At 38.1% G+C, this 21377-nt stretch overlaps 1 protein-coding gene across 1 annotated transcript in view; it reads right to left on the bottom strand.

Moving 5' to 3' along the window:
- The window catches only part of CFAP54 (cilia and flagella associated protein 54), a 113101-nt gene extending 91948 nt beyond the window's left edge, over positions 1-21153 (bottom strand). Inside the window, 8 exon segments of the mRNA XM_065648025.1 lie at positions 4786-4887; positions 4987-5100; positions 5542-5685; positions 7013-7071; positions 8886-9057; positions 11131-11277; positions 15613-15718; positions 20963-21153. Of these exon segments, the coding sequence (XP_065504097.1) occupies positions 4786-4887; positions 4987-5100; positions 5542-5685; positions 7013-7071; positions 8886-9057; positions 11131-11277; positions 15613-15718; positions 20963-21153 (1035 nt within the window).
- Between the last annotated feature and the right edge of the window lie 224 nt (positions 21154-21377).

Consider the following 21377-nt stretch of genomic DNA (forward strand, 5'->3'; position numbering starts at 1 on the left):
GTCATGCTTGACCAACTTGATAAATTTCTATGTTGAAATGACTTGTCTGGTAGATGAGGGGAGAGCAGTGGGTAGTGTCTACCTAAACTTCAATAAGGCCTTTGACGCTGTCTTCCATAACTCTCAGCAAGTTTGCAGATGACACAAAACTGGGAGGAAAGGCTGATAAGCCAGAGGGTCATGTTGTCATCCAGAGGGACCTCAACAGGTTGATATGAATCTCATGACATTCAACAGGAAGCGTGAAGTCCTGCACCTGGGAAGGAACAAACTCATGCACTGGTACATGCTGGTGGCCACCCAGCTGGAAAGTATCTTGGCAGAAAAGGACTTGGGGGTCCTAGTGGACACCAAGTTGAACATGAGCCAGCAATGAGCCCTTGCAGCAAAGAAGGCTGACAGTATCCTGGGTTGCATTAGGCAGAGTATTTCTAGCATGTCAAGGGAGGGGATCCTTCCCCTCTGTTTATCAGGCCACACTCGAAGTACTGTGCCTAGTTCTGGGCTCCCCAGTACAAGAGAGACATGGATATACTGGAGACAGTCCAACAAAGGGCCTCGAAGATGTTTAAGGAACTGGAGCACCTCCCCTATGAGGAAAGGCTGAGAGATCTGGGACTGTTCACCCTGGAGGAAAGAAGGCTCAGCAGGAATCTCATGAATGTGTATAAATAGCTGAAAGGAGGAAGCAAAGAAGACAGAGCCAGGCTCCTTTCGGTGGTGCCATGACAGGACCAGAGGCAATGGGAACAAACTGAAACACAAGAGGTTCCTTCTGAATATCAGGAGACACTTTTTTACTGTGAGGATGACCGAGTACTGGCACAAGTTGCCAGAGAGGTTGTGGAGTCTCCATCCATGGAGATATTGAAAAGCCATCTGGACATGGTCCTGGGCAACCAGCTCTAAGTGGCCATGCTTGAGCAGAGGGCTTGGACCAGATATCACCACGGGTCCCTTCCAACCTCAACCATTTTGTGATTCTGTGATGCACATTCTCCTAGCAGAATCATTCCAAAACAAATTTTCAACATTTATTTTAATAAACCCTTATAATGATGTTTGCGCGCTAAACAAATTTCAAAGTACATTATACATTTTGTGTCATTATATTCAATATATGTTTTTCCCCACACTGCAGATTTGTTTTTATGAGCCCAATCTAGGAATGAGATCTATGCAAGTAGAAAGCAATATTCATCATGTATCTTCCATGACAGGCTAAGCACAAATTGCAGGTTTTGTTTAAATACCTTCGTAAAAATGCAGAGCAGAATGGGCATGTAATTTACTACCACAAATATTTTTGCATAAGCATTGTTGTGTCATGTTTAGAAGACAAACATTGCACTGGTGCAGAAGAACCTCAAAGTGAAAGCCAACTTAAACTAAATCGCATAGACTAGGGTGCATCCATTTTTCAAGGTGATTCAAGTACAAAACCAAATTCCACTGCATACATACTAGAGGAGAAGGAAGAGCTGTAATTCTTTGCTAGTCCAAGCATAACACGCTCTGTAACATGCTGGACTGAGCTCTAAATATAACTGTTCTACCTGTTATATTACATTATATATGTTCTATAATTCAAAAAGGAAATAGTTTTGAAAAGTCAAAACAATAGGCAAAAGTAAATGTCCCATATTTTCACTTTACTTAACAATAAACTTGCAAAATACTATGAAATAATTATTAAAACAGTGCTTTCAGATTTCACATCATTCAGCAAATCTTGTCAAACTACAAAAGGTACGAAGAAACAAATGTAAACATTTAATATTATTCCTTCTTAAATAAGGTGATGAAAATTACTGTAGCACATTTTAGAAGCAAAACACTTTTCGTGGGGGAGTTATGAACAGCATAATTTCTAACAATTTGTTGCTAACTTCAGGCATTGAGTTTTGTCAGAAAGTCAGACAGACACTGCAGAACTAAATCAATTACTGAAGATTTTTCATGCTTCTGGAGACCAGATATAAGTGATTCCTGCTACGTGACAGACATAGGTTCCTAGTGACATGACGGGTGCCTGATGAGCAAACACCCTGTTTGAGAGCATTCTGAGTTCCTAACATCCTAATTGTTCTGCAAGACTTTTAGATGATCATCATTCATTGAGAAGTACTTAATTCTTCCAGAATCAACTGACCTTGAGAAAGTTGACCAGCACCTTTATATGTGCAAACCACACATGCTTGAACATGTGGAGGTTTGGGCCCTATCTTGGATAATGGGAAATTTCCCGTAAGTGAGATTTGGAACAAATCGATCGTGCTGTCCATGCAGCTGTTTAATATTAATTATGATTCAAGTAAATTATTTGAAACTGAAGTATCAGATAATCTTTTAAAAAGCTTTGATGAATAACTTACGTAACAGAAGCATGTTATGCAGTCAGAGCACATCTGTAACTTATTGGTATAACTTCATTATAGCTTTACTATTAACCATAAGCTGTATCAAATGAGCAATCTCAGCTGCTTCTGGTAAGTCTTTCTAATACAGACAACTTTCTTTAAAAAAAACCCACAACATAATATAGACTAATGGCAAGAAATAATTAAATAAAAATATATCAATATTAAACAATTATTTAAGACAGAAAATACATCATTCCTATTTCTAATTACTTGGCTTTTACTGTACTTGGTGCGGTATATGTTTTTACACAAAGTACTTATCTCAAAGTATTTTATGAATAAATTAGATTACTAAGAACAAAAAAATCCAGATTAAACTTGTATATTCAGCTCTGAATGTTTGAATCTGTGCTAGCATCAGATAAACTGTGGTAAAGAAGATGTCACTTCATAGTATCTCTTTGCTTTTATCTTTCAAATAATGCAAAGAGATTCCTCAATTTTGCATTATATTATGAGGTACATACGTAATGGATCTACATCTACATAATGAGAATTAAAGGCTGAAATTTCAGTCCAAGGAGGCCTTGAGAAACTTGAGGAAGTAGTTCCACTGCGAGAAGTGCCAAGCTCTGTATATGGGAAAGAATGGTTCTCTACAGACTGGAAACCAACTTTTGGAGTAGCAGCACTGCCAAAAAAAGACCTGGTTGTTAAACCTGAGCCAGCAGTGTCCTCTTGTCAAAAAGAAGGCAAACTGAAGACTGGGTAAAAAGTGTAAACAGCATATTAAGAGGTTATTTTCTTCCCTTACTTGGAACTCATGAGGGTCCACCTAGAGTACTATGTCCACTTTTGGGCTCCTCTGTGTAAAAAGGAAGATAAGAAACAGTATAGGGTCCCTTGGAGGTCTACCAAGATGATTAGGGGTATAAAATGTAAAAGAACAGGCTGAGGAAGACTTAGTGTGGCAAAGAAGAGGCTAATGGGTGACCTAATAGCTGCCCACAACTTCCTGAAGAAGATTTATAAAGAAGACAAACTCTTCTGAGAAGAAACAGGTAGTATAACAAGGGGACGTGGCCACAGTTTCAACTTTGGGGACTGGACTAGATGGCTTCAATTCAGATGACACTGAAAGCATCAGGGATGACTTGCAGATTGGACATTAGGGAATGTTAATTAGGAGGGTAGTGCAGTACAAAGTATGTTAATTAGGAGGGTAGTGCAGAACTGGAAGAAGTCATCTAAATCGGCCAGGGAACCTCCTTCGTTGAAAGTTTTGAAGACGAAGCCACATCTGATTTATCTGTCATTGGCAAAAGTCATGTTTCAAGTCAGAGGCTGGAGTAAATGACTTCCAGAAGTCCCATGCAACCCACATCTTTACTCCTACAATACTGCAATAACAGTTATTCTTCATAATGCAGCATTTGAAAAAAAAACAAACAAGCAAACAAAAAAAAATTAAAAATTACTCAATCAAACCAAACTATCTATATTTATATCGCCATCAGCAAACAGAATGATGCTTTTTATCACAAGCGGGTGTTGCAGTGCAAAAAGATCACAATCTTTTGCTTACATGGGTGCAAAGTATCCCAATGAGCAGGCAATATTACTCAGTAAAAGAGTGTGGGTTTGGAAGTTTGCTGATTAGTACTTTCAGTCATTCCTCTCTGCCAGCTTCCTATGGAAGACTGCAAGAATTAAATTCATTTAAATCACAATTGCAAACAGTAGGAAAGCAGAACAACCATCTGTCCATCAAAAAGGGAATATATTAAACTCTGCATGCTGACCAAAAAAGGGACAATGCACTCACACAAAAAAAAAGCATTTTCTTTGATTGTTTTTAATTCTTATACCAATGGATCACTCGTTTTTGACACTGGCTGTAAAGAACACAAGGAAGGAGTGAAATTTGAGGAAATTACTTCCTTAAAAGTTTACTTTGTATCCTAGATGCCTTTCTCTAACTCATGATGTCTTGCAGAAAAGTGGCCTTCAAAAACAATCTCTCAAGAGAGTTCTCCAACGTAAGTACAAAAAAATTTAAAAATATGGTAGCTTTTTTCCAAAGTATCCCTTTATCTTCACAATAATTTAACACAGCATGGAAAACTCAGGACTCCCATACACTTGGTATGAATTTAAACAAGATTTCTCCTATCACTAACATAATTGCTAAAGGAAAAAAATGCTAGAAAAAACCAGTATTTTCTAAAGTAGTAATTACTACATCTTCCCTCCTTTCAAGTTTCTTATGAGTTTTAATAATAAACCATGTTAACTATGAAACTGAAAGAGTACAGCTTTCTCCTTGTGAATAGCACCATGTGTACAAGGCAGAATTCTATCACATATTTACCACATGCAAATAGTAAACAAAGAGAATGATTATACAAAATGTTAGACTTACATTTTGCATTTCTTTCAGGCTAACTCTTAACTTAGGTCGAAAGGAACTTTTTGGCTTTCTCCTGGATTCATATACTGCTCTCTTGAAAATCATTACTGACATCTGACACAAAGAAAAAGGAAAGTAAATAACTGTGTTATGTGTTCTGTTCATAGAGGTTGTAACTACTCTACCTGTTTATAATAAATTGCAAAATTATACCTTTAGAGTGGCCTCTCTAAAAATCTTTTTTGCCTCTGAATTTTCCAGTGATGAACTGATATTTTCTAATTGCTTCAGTTCATCAATTTTAATCAGACCACGGCGAGCAAACACCTGTCCAAAGTATTAAAAAAAAAAAATTACACTCTGTTTTCATATTCTGTATGTTGGTATTTAATTTTAGAATAATATCATTCTTGAATTCCGACAACTGCAAAGACCTGTAATGAAAGCCAGGTCATGAACAATTGAAAAGAAGAGTAAAACCTTCACAACACACCTTTTGTATATACGCATAGGGGCTGGGAACTACATAATGCTAGAAGTTTATGACTATGATTATATTACAAAGTACTATTGCATTTAACTTTAAATTGATTACTCATGTACATGTGGCAACACATCTCCAATTTGCAGTTAAATTTTGGAATACAGGCAGAACTCTAAATACATAAAATCTGATAATAAGCAGGATGTGTAATCTAGGAATTATATATAAATATTTTTTTCCCATCTGATTGCATCTGGAATGCTACATATAGTAAATCGGGATACCTCTCCATGAATGCCGACTTGACAATCAAAATAACACTGAGAAACTGCAGTATATAGGGTGGCTCTCCACGTCAAATAATGTACAGATAAGAGCGGAATAGATGATTCCATACATATACTGGCCCACAGTAAGTATTCCAGAACCTGTATTGAAGAAATCCAGCTTTAAACTGAATGCATTTTAAACTATATAAATATACAAAAAGGACACATACAAGCATTTATCATCACCCGGTAGGACAAATCAAAAGAGCAAAATAAAAATCACAGAAATTGTATTAATTTTTAACATGTTTTATTGACTGCAAAGCATTCCTCCTGCATATTATTGGGGTTTTTTCTCATTTGAATCTGTGGTCAAGCATTGCATTTTAGTCTCCAAGTGACCTTAACCACTCCAGTTCACTATAGTCTTGCCACCAGAGGTCCTGCCCTTCTGTCTCATCTGCTCTTGAGAGTTCTCCCTCTCCTTTGTGTCAACTCTAGCGATCATTTTTTCTAAGTTTGTTTCCAACTAGATCAGTGAGCTCATTTGGGATACAATGGAGTCTGCCTTCTCTGGTTACAGCCTGCACTTAGATCAATTTACAACCATGGAACTACAGTATCAGCTCTTTACGGCCAACATAGTCATTGCAGCAGTCTAATTTTAAGAATTAGTCCTGCTAAATTGACAGAACAATATCTTCCTCTTGTATTTTCTTTGGGTCAGCTGTTTCCTGAGGTACAAAAAATATGCACAGCCTTAGTCCTAAATTAAGTCAATATACAGATTTTCTTTTTGTCTGAATTGAAAGAACCTGAAATGCCTACGATCAGTTCCTTTGTTGCCTGTACAGTAAAAGCTTGAATATATTAAAGGAGGTGCTAAATCACTTCTGAGTTCAATAAAAGATGGTCAAAGTGAAAAAATCTTTCCTGCTCGATGAAAGATTGATATCAACAACAGATAAGAAAATATACTGGATCGAGGCTGAGTCAGACTGTTCAAGTTTTAGGGGAAAAAGCTAAAGCTAACACAAATAAAAATTGCATTCACAGTTAAAAAGAAAAGGGCGAGGCGGGGAGGTGAAGAGGTCATTTTTATCTTTACAAGTAACAACCTAGCCACTAGGTGTCAGTACATTTCCACTTTTATGAAACAAAAGACCAATTCCTGGGATTTGATGCAGTACCCTGAAAAAAAAGCACCTAGAGCTCTTTGAAACACTCTAACATATCCCATCTCAAAGACCAGCAAGACATCATGCGGCGCTCTATTCCACAACCGAGGAAGGAGCAGAGCCATAAAGGCCTGAGGGCTTAGAAATTGGCCATTTTGCAATATAGACATTTTATTCCCTTGTGACAAAGTGCTACTATTGGCAATGACAATGAAATTGGTATCTCACAGCACAGTGTTACACAAAATACAGGTGCATTTTCCAGTCTTCTGTAAATTTTTCAAATGTTTCTATTTACTTTGCCATACCTTAGCAGACTGACCTCTCATCATCAAATGTCTGCATATGGTGTAAATATGAATAGTACCTGCAAAAGAAAATAAGTAAAAAACCAGGTACATTCTCTACTCCTACATGAAATTTTTTATGCTAACCAACTGAAACTTTTTCTTAGTATCTGGGTTATTTCCAGAGGATGAAAAATGAACTAGTAATTTTTCTATAACTACTTTTAAATCAGAGAAGATGAAGCCATTGAATTCTTGCACAGTATTAGCTTCAAAAATACCTACACAATGAAGTAGTATCATAGAATCAAATCTTAAAAATGCACTATATTGATTTTTTATTAAATAACTGATAGAGAGAAAAAAGTAATTTTTATCCTCAAATGCCAGTCCCTTTAAAAAATATATTACCTCTCCTCACAGAACTTATGTGATTCTTTTAGTCTGTCATGGCACTGTCCTAGGAGACGACACCACTATTACATGATGTTAAGTACAATAAGTGAAATGAAGAAAATTGCTTGTGAATAGAATTTTCAAAAGCATCAAAGTGACTTACAAATAAAATCCTGTCAAAAATTTACTTAATTTAGACTATGTCAAAAAGCTGATTTTCAAAAATCAGCCCTAGAAGTAGAAAAGACCTTGAAGTTCTGAGAGGTGAAAGTCTTTTCTTCTGCTGTACGAATGTTCAGAAAGGGACACCTGTGGCAGTGGGAGGCATCACAATGTCAACTGTCACAGCTAGAAGGGTGTTATTATCCCAGTAAGCAAGAATTGAGGAAGCATTAGGAAGATGGCTTTTTATCAGTCAAATGTGTAATGAGGCACAAAATCTATTGCCAGACATTGCAGAAAAATGCTCAGGAACTGGGAAGAACCTGATTTATCACCTAACATTTACTTCTAATCAGATTAGACTATTGGCTAGGCTTGGTACAGAGGCCTGTCCCACACACAGGGAGTGGGACTTAAGAATGGCAAGTGAGTATATTTTAATTCTAATTCTTCTCCCACAGAAAGAGACAAACAAAAAACACACCTCAAAAGTAGGGACTGAGGGAAATGGCAGTCCTAGCAAAACAAAAGGATAAGAATTTTGACCAGTTGTAGCTCAAAGAAAGTAAATGTTCCAAAATTAAATTAAAACCACACAATGTCCTCAATTTGTATTGCAACAACTGACCATAGTAGAACAAATTAATAATAGTCTCTTGACTAAATAACATTGCCTTTCAAAGCAACAAGATACTGTTGTTGTTCTTGAAATAAAGATCTTTATATACCATTCTCTGTGTATCTAATTCATGGAAGTTCCATTTTTTCCTCATTTTTTTCCCTAATTCAAGCATTTGTAGGTGGCACACTAAAATCACATGCAGAGAGATTAAAATTCTTAAATGTCATATGGTATTTTTTAGAATAGTTTTATTATTAATTCCAGCCTTAAAGATCATTTGGAAAAAATACAAAGATGTAATGTCATGGACAGTCATTTTCTACTCTTAGATCTGCAATCCCCTTTAAAAACAAATGAACAAACAAAGCCATTAACGCAAACAATTTATTAATAGAAAATCTTGTGAGTTTTTTTTTAATCAGGGTTCACTCAAAAAAAATCCCTTATTATACTTAGATTTCATTTTATTAGTACATTAACCACAGCTATGATGAAAAAGCTATTACTTTTACAACTGTAGATCTGAAAAAGACACACTATGTAGAAACTTCAATTTAAAATTCCCTTATTTTAGGGGGAAAAAAAAAAGCCTACTGCAGTTGAAGACTAACTGGAGATTTATTCATGACTCTTAGGCTGACCATAAAGAATATGTATAAGTTTCCCTCCACAGGTTTGCTTAGCAAAGAAATGTAAATGGAAAGCCTGAGGTACCATTGTAGATAAGCCAACACAAACTCTCCTGAGGTAGAGCCACTTGCATAGTAACTCGTAATGAGGACAAGACGTTGAAACAAGTCTGCAGGGACTCTTGATTCTGGAGATTTCTGTCACTGCTGCAAACCAGCTGGTAAATGCAAACATTCCTCTCTTGCAAAGCATGGAACTAAAAGGTATGGAAACATGTAAAATTAATATATATAGATAAAATACATACGTCAATTTTTACATCAGCCAACAAAATGGCACATACTAAAAGATCAAGCATACAAGAAAAAAAATGGTGTGACATTGAAATAAGAATTATAATATGGAGAAAGTGCTAAAGTTTTAAGGTTGCTGTACCATTAGCCTGAGTCAGGTTCCACTGCGTCATAGGATGAAAATGCATCTAGGGCACTAGGGCTGCTGAAAGGGGCATAGGGAAAAAGGATAAATGAAGCATTAAAATGATATTCAAAGAATCTGGCTTTAATTCTTGGCTTCTCTGTATATGTCGTCTGAAAATTGTGTCTTAACTTTCCGGTACTTTATTTTTCCATCTGTATCACAGAGATGATATTTCTCACTCTCATCTTGTTACTTTTCTACAGATGCATTGTTCCTTCTCTTCCTTGTAAAATCTAACATAAAGTGAGCTCACTCTTGTCGGGAGTACAGTATCATCTGAACAAACCAACATGTGAGAAAATGAGCTAAGTGGAACATGGCCAATCAGTAGCTATCAACCTCTCAGAAGCCTACTAACCTGATAATACTTGAAATTATATTAATTTTTTGCAGTTAATTCACTGAAATTGGAAGTTTCAGGCCCTGGAACTCTGTTTCTGCAATGTCCCTGGTGTTACATAAAAAAATAAATACTAGTTGCAGAAATATGGCACATAAAACCTTTAGATATAATCATCTGACACATTATAATTATCCATTTCCAACTGCAAAGATCACTGTCCAACTAGATTCCATATCTGAAAATGTAGGGATATCTCAGTGTCTAAAGGGTAAGTTATAAAACAGGCAATTTAGTATAGACTCATGATAACATCTGGCACTATGATTGGTTCAAGGTCTAGGCAGACATATAGAAAACAGGAGAAACCACCTCTGGAACTTCAAAAATATTTACAAAGCATTTTTTTAATCAAAATAAAATGGGTTAACATAGTCTTTGATCATGTTCTCTCTAGGAAGCTGAACTATTTTTGAAAGGCAATAAAATAATATAAACAGTGTATCTCTTCTATCATGGCATCTGTTTCTACCTTTTAAGCAAACCGTCTGCTTTTTTTCCTACTAACCACCTATTTAAAATCTGCCTCTGACTAGAGGAATACGAATTTTATTAGCTCAATACACAGGAGATGCCTGTGATTTCCTTTTGTTGTTCTTGATCACAGAATAACCTGCATTAGCTTCTTTTTAAATATCCACCATGTACTGAAAATAGAGCTTCCCAGCAAAGATTTGCTTATGATGAAATCTAACATGTTTTTCGCTTTCCCCCTATACCTACTGAAATACTTTCTTCCATGGATAACAAATGACAAATGGCAAGTCCCTACCTCGATAAACAATTAACACAAAAGGATGCCAACATGCCTTAGAGGTCACTCAGCTTCCCAGAGCTCAGAAGACTTACAAAACTATTCAGCCTTCTGCCTCTTTTTTTCATAGTGAGCAAGTAAGCTATTGATAGTAATGCAATCCTGCTTTTTGACTATGTCATGGGGGTTTTTTACATGTAGTATTTTTGCACATTTATGGTACAAATTACAATGTTTTTATTCTCCTGCAACTGTGCCCAGTTCTTAGATCACATCATACAGAAATGTGTACAATTGCAGGCCATTTATCAAATTTTGCCCATAGCCTGATTCTGACAGTGGTTCACAGCAACTATTTCAGAGCAAAAACTGCTGTAGACAGTTGCGGAATAACCTGTTTAGAGAAAATTGCCTTTTTAACATTAGGCTGATAATGATTGGCTTATGCCACAAAAGCATAAGCATTTAAATCCTCTTAAAAATGCACACCAACTCTGGCCGTTTGTACCACACATATGACTATTAAATCTCAATACAATCTATACAGACAAACTATTAAAGATTAGTTAATATTAATATTTAATTAATATGAAGTACATTTGTGGAGGATAAAACAGGCTACTTATTTTGAATCTGTGTATATCTTGGAAAAAAACAAAAACAACAACAGCAAAAATAAACACCACACAACCTACCGTATGTGCTGCATTTTTGTCTCTAATACCATTTGGAAAAAAGGTGGATTTAAACTGATGCACATCATCTACGATATCATCAAGGTTTACAGAAACAAACTGCTGAAGGTATCTTCCATAGCACTGTAGAAGTGCCAACTTATATTCCTGAAGAACAAATAATATGTTATTTTTACAGTTGGTACATTATATTTCTATTTCCATTAAACGTGCTATTTTTTATTATCTTTATGTAAAAAAGTGCCGATGTGAAAGAGCAGCTAAAAATAAAACACTGAAGTTTCATACATTCAGCAATGTAATTTCTAATGTGGACACTCACCATATGAAAGGTTCAAGTATTTAAAAGATCTTGTGTTTGAGAGTTTCTGTTTATTTTAATCATAAATATGACATATCAGAGAACAATTGTAATATATGATTCCGGGCTAATGTAATAAACTCAAAGGGTTCCTGGAATGTCCTGCAGCTTTGCAACTGTAATGATAATGATACTACACTTCTGAGAAATGTGCTTCATAGTGCAGAACTTTATAAACAACATACAGACATCATCATTTCTCTCCCCCCTGTTTCCTTGATGCCAAAGCCTCTTTTTTAATAAAAGCGAAGAGGAAGAGTGAGTTCCTATCAGAACGCAAACACTTCAGAATAAGATGCGCTAAAAAATAATGAAACAAGTGACAACCAGCATTTACACATGGCCAAGAAGTCAGCATTAATAGACCAGAAATTGCCACTGGGTCTTTAAGAACTGTTAACAAACAGGATGTTGAGCTTTACATCTCATTCAAAATCGAGCTCCCCAGCAGCATGTTGAACCACTCTAACATCATGCTGAGACTGTGGTTCAGCTCTGACTCAGCTGTGGAAGTGCCACTTACTGAATCACCTCCACCACTTCCTGCAGCAAAGACTGGTTAGAGCTTTCTCTACCAACTTCACTAATTCTAGCACACACGCACACCAGTCATGATAAATTCTGGGGGGAAAAAGTAACTAATTTGTATTTGTAACAATGATCCTTTAATGTTTAATCACATTCAGAAGTATTTCCTTGCACCTACTTTTTTCAGTATAAATTCCTATTACCACAGTAACACTTACCCTGAATTTTTAATCATCTGAGGAGTCTAATTCACACGGCCCTGTTGTCCTCTTTGCTGCATGAAAGCAGCAGCCACACACAGAAACTTTTATTTGCCGTGGACCGCTATGGGCAGTCGGTCACTTGTGTAAACTAATACATAGATTCAGGCTGTGATAACTATTAGAATCTGAAGTCATGGATCAGAACTCCATTAAGTGAGCAACTAATATATAGCAAAAAGGTAATTTATCTCCCAAACAGTTTACAATATAAGACCAGAGGTAACAGGATGATACAGGCAGAGAGGGAAGGGACAAAAATGAGTCAGTACTGATCAGTATGATGACTAATTGGGTAACTAATTTCCAGATACATGACATAATTAATTCAGGTGTGTCCTAAAAGATAAACAGTAGATATATAATAGAAAGGAATCTGAAGTGAGAAGGTATTAAAAAAATAGCAGGAAGAGAGAAAGTTAAGTTGGTGCTTACCTACTGACTACTCATATTCAATAATTCATTTTTAAAGACTATGCATCATTAAGTATTATCTAACATAAAGGCAGATTCAAACTAGCAGTTTTCAAATAGGAGCCAAGAGAGTTACTTATGGAATAGGCTCTAGCCCGTCTATCACAGAGCTTGATGTTAAGCTACATTCATCTTTCCAGTAATGCATTGAAATTTGTAATTAACTTCCATCTCATGTTTTTTCTTTCTTATTTTCTTCAGGGAAAAAAAAGTGGATAGAATGAAAACTAAGTTTATAAAGTCAAAGAAATGCACCTAAAAATGGGAGTTCCAAAGAGAGCTCATTTCAGATTTTTAGGCTGGCCAGCAAACAACTTTTTCAACAACATTGATAACTTTACCTTTCCTATAGAAAAACACATTAGAGTACTGAAGATGCAAGCAGAAGTCTTTACTTAGAATTCTAGATTATTTTTAGGCAATCCACATCCAGGTCATTTAGGACCTTGAACATACGGACCAAATTACTACATTTGAGTTGTGCTATGGGAAGCCAATATAAAGTACACAGAGCAGGATTTGATGCGTTTGAAATAACCTTATTGAGTATACTGTGAGAGCAGCAGTTCCCAAGTACTAAAAGCTCAATATGATATTCTGAGCAATTCCTAGGGCCCAGAAGGGATGAAAACTTGAGGAAAACATGAAGAAAACATTAACATCGCCTAGGAATTGCCTAGGCAGTGAAGGCTTTATTAACAAATGCAGTTATTCGAGTTTCCTTGATAATTTCTGTGAGTACTCCTAAACCTATACCATGAGCCTACACCTTCAATTAGAACAGCTCCACAGTTATGGACTCTTCCATATGCCTTCTTCAACCTACCAGTCAGAGCTGAGTGCTGCTGAAGTTCAGCTTCAGCTCTTGCTGTTCTTTACTGAGGAGACAGGTCAGTTCTGCCTAAGTCTTTAGGGCAGATGCAGTAAAGGATACATATATAAGATTTTGTAACATCTGTGTGATCATATATTTGCCCAGCTCTGTAGAAAAGCTCACCTAGTAACCATACACATATGCTTTCCATAAATAGCATAAATAGCATTTATCCTTGCTGGATTCCATAAGCAAAGGACATAATAGTGGAAGAACAGTTCCACAGGATGTGTTCCTCCAAAAGATGGCCCCTCAACCTATCCTGATACATTTCCAATTATGCCTTCTTCTTTTACAGGTGAAAAGAGGAAATCTAACAGTGTCATATACTGCAGAGAATGAAAAAGAGTGCATCTGGGTGACAACTGGCATTTAACTGCTTTCCTAATGCAAAAGTCAATAGACTGTCCTTAAAAATTATTTTCCGTTTAAACACAGTGTCAGTTATCTGTTTTTCTTTCCAGCATGGGAGGGAATTAAAATTTAATACTTCCATTCTGAAAAAAAAAATACAAACTTGGTTTAAGCTAATTTTTTATTCCCATTATGTTCAAAAAATAAGTAGAGGTTACAGAAACACTTCCAAAAGCACAGAAAAATTATATTAATAAATTATAGACTTCCGCTAACTTTTGCGCTATAAATATAATTTTTCTATTACAAAATTTTTCTATTACAAAAATCTGTGTCTGAAATAGGCCTGAAAGACTGAAGGACATAGTTAAAATGTATACTTGACTGTCTCATAGTACAGACACGCTAAATAACCAGAGTTTTAAGCTAGCAAAGTACTATTGACTAAATAAATATCTTTGAATATGTTAGTGGCAAAAAGTAGAAAAATCCACTGATGGATCATTACAAACACAAAATCACACTAAGCAGAGAGCATCTATTTAGGAGCTGTCCTTTAGTCTAAATTATGCTAATCCTCTACAAACTTTAGGTGTATTTTATCAAGCAACTTTTCAAGTACTGAACCTTTATAATAAATTAACCTACAATTCTGTAATCCTCAGTATTTCTGCTTCACAACTGTATCACTCGGGATCACACACTCTTCTTCAATCCTAAAAGGAAGGACTTGCAACTAGCTTTCAACTGTACATCTTTGACCTGCTTCTAAGTGTTGTTTAGTAAATACCCCTTAAAGCCTCGGATTTTACGACATGATCTTCTGACATATATATCATTGAGGTAATAAGTGGCACAGCTTTGAGGGCTTTTTTCCCAGCTGACACAAAGGACAAATATTATATAAGAATATAACATAAGACCAACCTTATTGAGTCAGCCCAATAGTTACTAGCCCAGTATCCCATCTCCAACAGTAGCCGGTAAAGGCTGACTAGGTAAGAGTACAAAAATACGAGTTATCATGCAGCAAAACATCCCCCAAATACTCTCAAAGTCTTCAACAATCTAGCTCCTGAATCTTTTTTAGTTGCGATTTACCATTTTTGAGGAGACCAGAAGTGCACATAGAATTCAAGACACAGGAGGATCATCGATACATGTAGTTGTATAATGTGTAATTGCACCCTGCTTTTTGTTCTCTGTTCCTCTCCTGACAATTCTTTACATTCATGTGTGGTTAACTGAGCACTGAGTTGATATGTCAGTGGAACAAACCACCACTGCTCTATCATTGTCAATTTGTACTTAAGCAGCATCTATAGCCACAGACAGATATTGTACTCTACCATGCTGAAACATGAAACAAATATTAAAGAAAGACTTTGGGGTGTTTAAAAAGGCAATGGGTGCACAGGAAATAGAGATATAGAAAATATATCAAAAAATCAAGGCAATTTTACAATAATAAGCAAGAGATACGAACCACCACTTTCATTGGAATTATTTCGTAAAAGTTTTCACTACTTTCTAAATAGCGTTCAGTAAAATGTGATTAAAAATTAAAGTAGCATAGAAACATAATGAAACAAAGACTGTGACTGAACCTTTTCTGTTTTTATATGACTTACTTTGATCTGAGCAAGAGAATCACCAACTTTCAGAAGTTTTTCATTGTAATACCACTCTGGCAGTCGAGGCCTATATTTGATCCAAATATTAAACAGAGTATTTGCTCTAAAAAAGATACAGGAGGAAAGGTTTCAGATTAAACTGGCAGTAGACCTGTCATAACAAGTAAACAAATCAGGAAAACTTCAAATTGTGAAAACTCCTTTCTTCCAAATCTGTTTGAACCTCTACATATTTCAAAACAAGAGATCATTACAACTGGATGTAGCAGACAGCCAAGGACATTTCTGGGTTTCATTTCTGTCACCAGTTTTTATCATACATTTAAAGTAGGATGAATTTTCTCCTGTGTAAACTCTTATTAAAATGTCCTAGCATTAATCACCTTGCATTGTTCAAACACGGTCATAAGTGGAAAATCTGTCCCACCTTTCAGCTCATATTTGAGAGGTCAAGTTGATATTTTAAAGAAACTCAATGGATTACAGCTCACAGCAATTTTTGGACTGGCAACTATAAATGCTAAAAGCAGGAAAAAAGATCCCAAAATAACACTGTATGTCAGGTAGCAGCAAACTTAGGAACAGTTATCCATGGAATAAAACACAGAGCTATAGAGTATATAGAGCTATGGAATATAGAACTACAGAGCCTGTGGCATATAGACCTATACCATGAATCGCAAAAGAAGAAAGTCATTAGCCTCTAGCATGAATTGCATTTGGTGTGAAATGTTCAGGAATTTTAAATCATAAAGGGTAGGATTCAGAGAGAAGCAAATGACACATTTGTTAAAATAGAAAAGATTTTATAGCAATAGTTGCAATGCTCTTCTCTTGCCTCTGCCTGTTATTCCAGCCACAGTTGTCATCAAGGATGACTCTGTGTAACAAATTACTTATTTGGCTGAACCAGCGAGCCACCCAGTAACTGGCTCTGTGCCGCTTGGCTGCTCTGCAGAGCGACTGACTACATCACACCAGTATTCTAGTCCCTACTGATTGCTGTATGAAGGTCGATGCCCTCATGTGTACAACTTTCCCACCCCAGACTTCTTTAAGAAAGCTATATTCAAACTGGAAAACAATAATTGATCAGTCAGACTGATAACAAGCAGAGAAAAATCCTCTTACCTAATTATTAATATAATACTGTTGGCAGTGTTCACTGTGCCAGGCATCTCTTACATTTATTCTCTTAACAAATCCCTTGTACAGAAACCTCAGCAAAGGGTGCCTTGTGAAACCACAACAGCTGAATTATTCATAGGCAGCAATTTATGAGGAAGGAAAACAACTGAAGAGAGTGGAATTAATGTTTTCAAATAATCTTCTAGCTGAATTCTCACATGTAAACCTTGTGCTTCCTGTTATGTAGCTGGAGCTTTTCAGTCTCTTAAGACAGTGACTGTAGACTAGAATGCAAGACACTTTCTTAAGCCATTTTCTGACATTCAGAGACTTGGAATCCATTCCTACAGTCTCACAGACAGCTCTTCATTTCAGCTTATAAGACGACTCACAATAAAAAAAGCACAATAAGTAACGTCATTTTTTCCACACAGAAGGCTGCAAGCCACCTTCACGTTTCAAGGTGAAACAGATGGCTGTATGAGAAACCTGTCAAAATCATCTTTACACCAAAGAATTACAACAATCATAATCCTTTTTTTCTAAAAGCGTCATCTCAGCACAATTCTCAGTTCTTGAAAGTAAGCAGCAAAGAAATAAGTAGGACATTCTAGAGGTGTATCCTAAAGGAAAAATGCAGTAACAGCACAAACTAGGCCAAAAGCAACAATCTGAATAAAGTGTTCTAAGGCATTATGTTTTTAAAGGAAACCATAGCCTGGTCTAATGAAGAGCGCCTTCTAAATGGGGAATGAGTCCCTCCTGGTCAATTCATAAGCAATTAACAGCCTGGGTGGCTACTGACTTCTTCTGCTGAGAGAAGGCTACCAGTCTGGTTAGTAGGGAAAAATCTGCAGAGGCTCCAAAATGAAGGAATCTGTCAGGCATCCAAGCAGTTCCCTTGGACTACGAAGGGAAGAAGCTTAGGAAAAGACTTCCAGATTTCAAGAGGTTTAATGGATACTGCTGGGGGGTGGGGTGGGGAAAAGAAGTAATTTTCAGGTTGTAAGGCTGTAAAGTAACTGAAGTTAAGTATGACTGTGGATAAAGTTCTGGAAGGTGAGACTAATAAACTTCTTTACAACTGATCAGCTGGAAAGTGCCCACTGAGTATCATCTTCTGTTTTAAATGCTTATATTAACAAATTAGATTCTTAGATGCGATAAATGACTAACAAATCCGTAATAAACTAGTTTAGTAAAGTAGGACAAATCTGACTAGACTTTGAACTCCAATGGGAAGATTAAGGTAAATGCTATCTGCTACAATGCCATGACTAACTACAAGTGAGTTCCTGGCACAGGAATGTTTCTTTGACACAGACAAAGGAGGAGAGTGAGACACTGCCCAAACAGCTCATCAGCCTTTCCTCTGAACAGGCTGTAGGACACCAGAATAACAAGTTAAGCAAATGAATTATCAAAAAAATAATGGGCTGTCAGATCTGAGAGGTGAAGTTTCTTCATTTCCAACCACTCCAGCAATAATAAAAAAATTTCCCTAAGGTCAACCCTTTGTCAAGCCACAAATTAAGGCCCACATGGCAATATTTCTGGGCCAAAAGTCTTTGTTACAGGTAGGGAAGGATTCTCTGACACTGATCAAAAGGTTTCTTACTACAACAGGGAGGCTAAATCACAGAACATGAGATAAAATCAATAGCTCAAGGTAATCATTTGATGGCCCCATTGCCAGAGAAATGGGGTAAAACAACTTCTCTTTCAGTTGAGGAAAAAATACTTTTGATTGCCACTTCTGGTTGAAAAGATTCATGCTTCCAGTACAGGGCAAGTCCTCAGTAATTTTTGTTTCTTACATTTGAACATTTTAAGTGCCTAAATTATGGCCTTAGTGTTGACTTATCAACACCAAAGGCTGACAGCATTGGAGTAATGAAGCTGACAATTTTTGTTTTTCTACAATGAACATACTTGTCATGTGGAAGCTGGTTTTCTTGCTCCTCTAATAACAAGAACACTTTGATCTCAACCCATGCCGGGAAAAGTAGCTTGACAAATGACACAAGAAGTCTTTAGAGCATTTAGGAAAGCATCTGTAATAGCCATTACCTTCAGAAATTCTTAGGAACAAGTACACTAGGGCTGGTTCTGCAAGCAGCACACACTCTAATTTTGAGTTATCAAACAATGAGAGGCAAGGGAAAAACAACCCTGAAATTTCACAAACACAAATAAATACCCATGGCTTTGCTAGCTGCCTGAACATATGCTAATAATCAGAATTCTAGTTTTCTACCTCTGTACTGCCTCTATACAAAAGAATGCCAGAGGATGCAGAGCTACTGGGAACGTTACACAACATTCTCAATGACCTGGAATTTTGGCAGGGATCATCACTACCAGTGACTTCTGGGAGCAAGAGCCAGGTAGCAATCGTTCTCATCTCTGTGAGGAACGCTGCAGAATTCTTTGGATGAGGGAATGCTCTCATGCCAACTAAGTTATGTATGGACATCAGTCACATCTACAAAATACCAGTTTGAATAAGGCAGAGCCTACTGAGGTCAAAATATTCCAGAGGGTAAAGAGAGGTTTGGAGACACTGTTCAGAAAAACTGATTACTTGTCATGACATTGGCAAACAGATCAGAATCAGCATACCCAACTCCCAACCAGAAAATACAATGAATGTGAAGAAGATACAATGAATGTCTTCATTATCAGCAATTTCGGTGGTGTCTGAAGCGGCTGAGTGGCATTCCTTCCTCTAAGGGGCCTAGAGGGGATAATTTTCCCAATAAGAATACAGATCAGCTAAAGCAAAAAAAGGTCTGAAGCTATAAATCAAAAGATTAAAAATAGCAAAGCACTGAAACCAGCTGCTGAAGCAATACAAAACGCCAACATATGGAGATTCAAAACAACAGAGGCGGAAGCCTGGAGACTGCTACCTGTATGACAGACCTAGCCCTAGATCTGAGGATGAACATGCCACATAAACAAATTAGAAATCCAGATGGCTTAGAAAAGGAAAGATCTCCAGTGCAGACAAATGCCAGGCTGCAGAATCTGAGTACCTCCTAAAAATGTATACAGCTCCTTTAGAGAATGGTCATTTGTGGACTACACCTAGGAAAGCACCAAGTGAAATACATAAGGATAGAAGCTGCACCTAAGTGATAAGCTAACCACCTTGTAAACCTAACTCCTGTGCTGTTTTTGAATGAAATTTTGATAACCTGGGAAACTTTCATTTTTTTTAATATTAAAGACCTGTAAATTTAGAACACTGCTCATATAATGATAGAAAATCAACCATTTACCTTAAAAGAAGCAGTTGAACTTTTATCTCATAATGTAGGGAGAGCTACATGAGAAATGCACAGTCTATTATATAAAAGACATATGCATGCACTATGAATCATACACCGATTCCAGTTGCTCTGTCTTAACTGCATTACAAAATCTAGATTTATGCATACCCACAGATACGCATGTATGCGAGCAAACAAATATGCATAATTATATTTGCCATATGCTCGGCCTGTATGTATGTGTATAAAAATATGCCAATGTAGACGAAGACATATGCACAAAAAGAGCTGTGTGGTGTTATCCTCATGTAGCCCTACTGCGAGCACCATCTTTTAGAGGGATGTACATGCCCACACGTATTCACCCTCGCGCCCGGTAGCACATGCTGCTGGGCTGCCAGTTGCTCCAGGACTGGGAAGGGATTTTCCTACCAGAAAGCTCAAGGCAGCTCCGATCCAGACAACAGTGGGGCTGCCAACTTCCCCCCCACCCCCCCCCACTAAAGCATTAACTTCTAGGAAGTGCGGGAAAAGGAGGCGTTCAGATTTTGGAGGATTTTTAGTTAAAAATAAAACAAACAAACAAAAAACCAAACCAAACAAACAACTAAAACCAACCAAACCAAGAAACCGATTGTGTGGAGTGTTTCAGCACGCTGCTGGAGAGCTTGCCCAGGTGAACAGCCAGAGGGAGCGGAGGGAAGGGGTCCCCCGGCCTGTGGGATGCGGCGAGAGGAGGGAGCGGGGAACGAGGGAAGCGGCGCGGCGGGGGCCCCGGCGGTGCCCGGCGGGCCGGGAACAGGAGGCCCGCGGAAAGACCCCGTGGGGCGGCCGAGGGGAAGGGCCTGAAGCGGGAGGAAAAGGAGTTGGAGGCCGGCGCAGGCGGGAACGACAAGAGGCTCCCGGAACGGGTGGCGACGCGGGGGCGGCGGCGCAGCCCCTACCCGCGGCGGTGCAGGTCGTGCTGCTGCGGCTTGGCCCCCGCCGCGCCTCCCAGCCGCCGCAGGGAGCCCAGGACGTCCCGCAGCTCGGCCTCGAAGCTGTCCAACACCGGGTTGCCCGGCGCCACGGCCCCGAAGAAAGTGGCTGGCAGGGGCTGCGGGACCGGGAACGGCGGCCCGGCGGGCTCCGCCATGCTCCGGCCCGGCCGCGCTGGGAACGCGCCGCCGTCGCCAGGCAACAGCCTAGGGCAACGGCCCCGCCCGGCGCGCTGGGGCGGCGGCCCTGGAGGCTCCCGGGGCCGGGCTGAGCACTGACACCGCCCCGCTGGGCCCCCCGCTCCGGGAACCCGCCTTCACCCCGCGGGGAGGGGCTTTTCGGCTCAAGGGTCGGGTTGTAGCCCCTGCGGCGGGTGAGGGG

This window comes from Caloenas nicobarica, chromosome 1, assembly GCF_036013445.1.
Source record: "Caloenas nicobarica isolate bCalNic1 chromosome 1, bCalNic1.hap1, whole genome shotgun sequence".
Taxonomy (NCBI): Eukaryota; Metazoa; Chordata; class Aves; order Columbiformes; family Columbidae; genus Caloenas; species Caloenas nicobarica.